Here is a 7,148-nt window from a genome sequence, read left to right as displayed (position 1 = left end):
GGGTAGTAGCAGTGGCTAGCCACCACGTGCTCCAGGTTGAGACTTGATACTCTTTTGACCCTATGTCATAAGTGTGGCCGGGCACTGTGAAAGACCCGGATGAGCTCGCCCCCGTAAATATTCACCAGCGAGGGTGATGGATATAGATCATGATTATGATCAAGTTTATGATTAGTATAACTCGAGTTGGGGATGCATGACAGAGGGACAGTCCAATGGTTAGCTACCAGGACTTGTCGGGTTGGCTCTTTAACCGACAGATGATATCATCAGCCACTAGGGACAGGCATTCATCATATGCATATTATGTGAATTGTTTGAGATTGCTTATTTGACTGCATATTACTTGCTAATTGTCTAAATGCCTTACTTGTTCCTAATTGTATATTTCTTGCTTGATATAACTGTGTTTGCTACTTTATACTCCTGCTGGTGGTTAGGTGGTCTGAAGGAATTGGAAAGGGAAGTATTAGTTAGACTGAAGTATCTTTAGTCAGATGCCCTTTATGGTTTAGCTTGTTTATAAGCTTTGATATTATCTGGAGGAAGCTCTAGGATTGCCTTTGGCTTTCCTCTATTATTATGTATTATATATGTGGAAGCTGTTACCATGCTGGGGACCTCTGGTTCTCACCCATGCGGATTTTGTGGTTTTCAGATGCAGGACGTGAGGTGTCCCGCTTAACACTCCTTTGTATATATATAATTCCCGCGTTGGTTATCCTTGTCCGTTACGTTATCGATCGGAGTGTTGCGCTTTCGAGTTGCGGTTTTTGTTTACCCCTTTTTCTACAAAGGCTCCTAGTTATAATTAATCATTCATACTACTATATGTACTAAATTTTTATTTTAGAGGTCGTAATACCTTGCCATCTCTGAATTATGACTTTAGTATAAGACTCTGTATGGTAGGGTGTTACAGTGAAATGCTTGGATCCGTTGGAAGCAATTTTGCTTTCCTTCTTTCATTTGTTTCGGATCAAGCATGAGGAATTAACATTGGGCTTAATTGTTACAATTATTTAATTCTGGCCCAATAGTAACATTTGCTTTCCTAATAACTTTTGGGCCATGCATAGAGCAAATAGGAAAGTATTTTTAGCTTGGACTTGTAACCATAATGAATTATATTGGCCCAAGTAACAAAAATTGATTCATCATATTTTATCAAAACCAAAGGCTGAATGTAATTTGGCTTGCACCAAAAATTTGTTTTTCAGCCCAAATAATCCTACATTGCAAAAATTAATTTAATCATTCAATCCAATATTAATTTAATAATTCTTGCAATTAATCATAGTAATAATGTTTGATCATCACTTAATTAGAAATAGAGTTTTTCAAACTCATCAATACTGATGTGAGACAATGTGTATTTGGTGATTGTATCAGCCTTATGTATTGTTTGATTGTCTCATATGATTATGATTGTTGTTTGGTTGGATTGTTCTGTGGTTTTGTAAAACGTTATGTTTTCAAGTTAACTTTTTTTTAAAGATTTGAGATCGAGTTTAATCCGTTAAGAATTGATTTGAATTGAGTTAATTTCTTGATAATGTGAAATATCGAATGCACTTTTGGATTCAGGTTGGTTTACTTTAATTGACTTGGTTTTGACAAATTATTTGTTGTTGAACCGTTTTTTTAAAGCTTTGGAAATGAGTTAAATCGGTTGATATTGATTTGATTTTGAAACGGTTTCCTTGAGATATGCAAATGAGGCGACTGTTGGATTTAGCTTGATTTTGAATTGATTTCGATTTTGGACTATTGAAAGGGATTGAGGAACAGTTTAGTTGGGACCCAAACCGGGTGGCAAAGCCCAAGTTTTAGGGGAGGTGCTGCCGAAATTTCTATAAAAATCCTAGACTTGTTTGAAAAGCTATTTAAAAAGGTTTGGACTTGAGAGATTGTGTCATTTGAATTATTAAGAGAATATTTATGTTTTTGAGCTTAATTTATTTAAGTGAACTTTATGCCTTGAGTTTGACTTATTTAAAAATGAACTATTTTTACCATTTGAATCACTGAAGGAAAGAATGATGCTCTAATATTGATTTCAATATAAAAAGGAGCTTTTAGTGATTTTAAAGTAAACTATACTTTTGACTGAATAATTAAGTTTGAGGCATTTTGGAAGAGGATAGAAAAAAATGGGTTTCAAGAAGAAATCTGAAAGTGGTTTGATTCAAATAAACTGGTTCCGTTTCAAGTGAATTGATTTTTAGACCAGGTTGGAACTTGTGATTTTGTATGATTTGGTTTCATAATAAATTCAGTTTTATTTACTTAAACTGAGAATCTAGGATTTTAAGAGTTTCAATAAATTTTAAGGAGTTGATATAGGTTGACCTTCCCTAAAGACTTGGGACTCTGCCGAGGAACTTTTGTTATAAAATCCCATTGTTAGATGGGTGATTTTGAATATTTTAAAATAAATCCTTAACTTGTCATGGTTTTGGAAGTTTCGAAAAGAGGATGCTGAGAGTGGCTTTGTTTTAAAAAGGGAACGTACCTTGAGAAAAAGGGGCTTATGAGCCTGAGATGATTTGAGAAATGGGAACTTTATAGCCAAGGCTGAAAAGAGTTGAAACTTGATTTCAAAGTGAAATGAATTGAGAAAAAGTGATTTATGGCTTAAATGCCTATTTTATGAATTTTATGATGTTGAATGGTGGAAGTGCTATTTTGTTATGGGCCGGAATGATTGTGTATGCTATTGAATTATGGTTGATTGTCGAATGAGTTATGAGCCGTATGACTGACTATGAATTATGAATTTAAGCCGCATGGCTGAGATGGATGTTGATCCATGGCTGAGAATGAATGCATATATGCTGAGATATTGATAATTGTGAGTTTGCACTTCCACTATTTGAGATACGAGTTCCCTGGAAGAAAGCAGTGGCTAGCCACCACGTGCTCCAGGTGGAGACTCGAGACTTTGTTGACCCTATGTCATAACGGTGGCTACGCACTGTGAAAGTCCCGGATGAGCTTGCCCCCGTGAATATACACCAGTGAGGGTGTTGGATATGGATTATGATTATGATCATGATAATGATCGAGAATAACTCGAGTTAGGAATGCACGATAGAGGGACAGTCCAATGGTTAGCTACCAGGACTTGTCGGGTTGGTTCTATAACCGACAGATGATATCATCAACCACTAGGACAGGCATGCATCATATGCATCTATGTGACATTGTTTGGGTGAGCATATTGTACTTGTTTTGCCTTTGTGACTACTTGTGATTAACTGCTAATTGTTCTACTTGCAATAACTGTTTGTTTGTGCTTGAATCTTCCTATTTGTGTTTGCGACTGAAATTCTGTTGGACTGTGGTGATTGGTTGTTGGTTGGAGTGTTTGGGCCTAGGGCCGTGGTTGGAATGAGATGGACCGATGGTTGGTTTCGGTTTTGTGTTTCTGGTTCGGAAAAGTATGAAAGGCTAATTTGGTTCAGCATAGATAAACCTTTTAAAAGGCTTTCGAATCTTATTTTAGATGAACAGTTTCCTCTTTCAAAAAAAAAATTTCAGATTTCTCTTTTATTGTAAACCGTTGTTTTTGAAAAGAGGCATAAGACGGTTATTAATCACTGGTACCGTTTACCTTCACGTATCCTATTACAGTAATTCCCAAAAATCCTCTACTGAGAACTTTTTCAAGGATGATATTCTCACCCCCCCCCCTACAATTTTCCCCTTTCAGGATACGGACGCAGAAGTCACGAAGGGTTTATTTAATTGTTGTTGAGATGCTTTGTATTACTTTAGTTATTGTTTATTGTTCCCTCGCCTTTATCTTTATATATTCTGTAAGAGGGACATGATATTGTATTAGATAATGCTTGTAATATTATTTATGTATATATATGGATGTACTCTTTATGAGTTTTTGTAAGTTGTATGGTATCTATGGATGTACGTTGTCGAACGAAAGTATTTTGGGAGCGGTATTGCGGTTTAAAGTTTTAAACAAGCTCATATTTTAGTATTAAATAGTATAAGTGTCGTCATAATGTTCGAGCTATCAGAGTCGCGCAGCTGGAAGCGTGAGCTTTGGCAGTTAGGGTGTTACATCAACTGTAGTACTTGTTTAGGTTGCATGATTGCCTAGACCTCAGGAGTTCCCGTCCTTATAGGTCGTACACCTTATAGTAACTCTTTCCTAAGACCTCGATTTCCTTTCCAATTTTATGACGCAAAAGCTTATGTGAAGTAACTTTTTATGACAAATGGACCATAAATAAGAATTGGGATGAGTTTCCTACTAGAGATGATCTAAGACTTTCTTACTTATAGAACATTGATGTTGTTTTTGAGGTGATATGATCTCTTTAGTTATATTCGATTTCTAAAGTTGTTTGACACTTAGGAGTGTTCATGGATCGGATAGTATTCGCAGATCCGCGGTAAATATCCGCATCCGATCCTAAAATTGCGGATACGATCCGATCCGCAAATTGATCATATTGGATCGGATCCGATCCGCACCCTTTGCAGATCGGATCGCGGATATCTGCTCTACATCCGCGTATCCGATCCGTGGATCTGCGGATCCGCACAATAATAATTAATATATATATATATTTGGTATTATATTTACTTGTTTGTATGTTTTAGTTAGTAGTTATTATTCAATATATTGTATTATTTATTTTTGTTATTTAGAAAGAGTTTGATTAAAAATATTTTAGAAATAAATAAGTTTAAAAGTGTGAAAGAAATATTTTTATTGAATTTTTTATATAGAAATATGATTAAAAATAGAAGGTTCAATTATGTGGATATATCCGATATCCGATCCAATACTAAAAAACGCGAATATCATATCCAATCCGATCCAATGAAAAATTGTGCGAATCAAACGAATCGAATTTTCGGCCATATCCAATCCGATTTGGTTCGCGTACACCGCTATTGACACTTTTCCGGGTTCAAATTTCATGTAGTTTGCTTGTATCACTTAAGAAACAATTTCTTAGTACAATATATACTTGAGCAACCGATAGATAACAATTAATAAAAATTTTTAATTATATTTATACTTATTAATCATCAAAACTTTTGAAATACTGTAGAACTAATAACATAATATTATTAATAATTTATATTTTATATGTTTCTTTTGTTTTTTACTAAATAAAATTCCATATGTTAGGTGTCTAATTATTGAACATAAATCATAAAATGATATTGAATGTTTGCTTCTTTCTACACAAAGCGTGCTCAAGTTAGTGGGATTTACGTACAATTTTAAAAGCTCATGATTTATGTGCTATAGATAGTGTTAGTTTCATGAGTAAATTGTATCACTGTCCTACAATTTGTGTGTTTCTTAAAACACATTGCATAGCATGATTTATGTTTTAAGAGTTAGTACAATATTTTTATGGTTAACTTGTTCAAGTATAAAAACTTGTTTCAAAATATTTATCAATTAGACTAAAAATCAGTAAAGCAATAGTAATTTTTATGGTCAATTAGTTCAAAATGTTTCATAAAAATAAGAGTTATATAATACATTCAATTTTTTTTGGCAACCAAGTCTAACTAAGTTGGTCCAAATCTAATAAAAATCAATGTTATTAGTGAGAGCATGAATATATGTTCTAACTAGGTGAATGTTCCCATGTTTCTCTCCTCCTGCTCCTTCTTCTTCGCGATTCTCCTCCTTTTTTTTCACATTTTTTTTCTTTGCGTGTTTCTTTCTCATTGTTGCTTTTTTATTGTTATTGTTGCTGCATTTTTTTTTCTTTTCCTCCTCCTCTTCCTACATTTCTTCTTTGTTTAATTTTTTTGTTTTTATTTTTTTTAAGAGAGTAAAACCAAAAGAATAATGAGAACGTAAAACAAGAAGAAGATGATGAACAAAAAAAGAAGAAGATAATGATAATAATGAAGAGGAAGAAGAAGGAGGAGGACGAGTTTTGAGTTCAGTGCATTCTAGATTTAATTTTGGTGCATTCTGGTCTTACCTTATTTTAAATTGAGTTTGTGCGTTATCATCATTAAGGAATTTCGGTATATTCTGAATTTGAACTATTATATATATAAAAATATAAAAGAAGACAATGATAATGACAATTCCGATAATGATGGTGAGGGAGGAGGAGGAGGAGAAAAAAGAAAGAGAAAATCGAAGAAATTTAAATGAGAAAAAAAAGAGGAGGAAGAGATGGAAGTGATGGTGTGGTGGTGGTAATAATAACAACAATGAAAGAGAAAGATGAAAGAAAAAAAGGAGGAGAAGAAGCAGCAGCACCAGTGGCGGAACTTGAAATAAAATTTTGGGGGGCCAGATAAAGGATAATTGCCAAGATGCTTTTGATATGGACTCCATTTAAGATAAGCTCGTCTAACCTCATCTCTCTGGTTTGGGTGATATTGCCAAATTTAAAGCCGTTTTTCGGAGTGTCGTTCCAAAAAATTAAGGTCAAACTCATCAAATATAACTTTTTGAACTTTTGAAGGTTGTATCTCACTTTCTTCGTGATTCATTAAAGTAGAAGAACTATCTACATGTGTTAATATTGTAAAAGTTATATGTTATCCTTTTTAAATATTAGCCTTCCTATTAAAAAATGCATCAATTCTTTTATTTTTTATTATTATTTTATATAAAAATTTGAATATATATCCTGTAAAATATGTAAAGAAGAAGTTAGAAGGACAAATATTAAAATTTATAATATTTATTAAATTTTTTATCAATTTATACAAATACAATAATACTAATACTTATTGAATATTCTATTTTTTATCATATAAAAATTAAATTAAATAAATAGTAAAATATAAAATAATATTAAATTAAATAAATAAAAAATATCTAATTTTTTATATTTGAACTTAAAGATAAAAAAAGTGTTGCTTATTGAACTTATTAGGTACTTTAAGTCATAGTAAAGTATTTAAGTTAATTAAATTATTTTTTATCTTTTAAAAAATACTACTAATTTTTTTATAAAAAATTTGGGAAGTCATGCCCCTTTTCTGAACTAAGCTCCGTCTCTGAACAGCACCATAGCAAAAAGAAGAAAAATGCAGAGAGAAATCGTCATAGTGGCATGTTTGGTCAAAAGACAATTAAAAATAGTGACACATGGATGTCAATAAAGTTATACGTGTTGGATTTAGTT

The 7,148-nt window shown here is 32.8% G+C and overlaps 1 protein-coding gene across 1 annotated transcript in view; it reads left to right on the top strand.

Moving 5' to 3' along the window:
- LOC107479546 (ADP-ribosylation factor 1) overlaps positions 1-3,801 on the top strand; it is a 25,341-nt gene extending 21,540 nt beyond the window's left edge. The window contains exon 7 of the mRNA XM_016099676.3: positions 3,716-3,801. Within this exon, the coding sequence (XP_015955162.2) occupies positions 3,716-3,760 (45 nt within the window). The 3' untranslated portion in view covers positions 3,761-3,801. The remainder of the gene's footprint in view (positions 1-3,715) is intronic.
- The last annotated feature ends 3,347 nt before the right edge of the window (positions 3,802-7,148 follow it).

The sequence above is a fragment of the Arachis duranensis genome, chromosome 1 (genome assembly GCF_000817695.3).
Source record: "Arachis duranensis cultivar V14167 chromosome 1, aradu.V14167.gnm2.J7QH, whole genome shotgun sequence".
Taxonomy (NCBI): Eukaryota; Viridiplantae; Streptophyta; class Magnoliopsida; order Fabales; family Fabaceae; genus Arachis; species Arachis duranensis.
The sequence above is the reverse complement of the archived record's forward strand: the minus strand, read 5'-3'. Positions and strand labels throughout refer to the sequence as shown.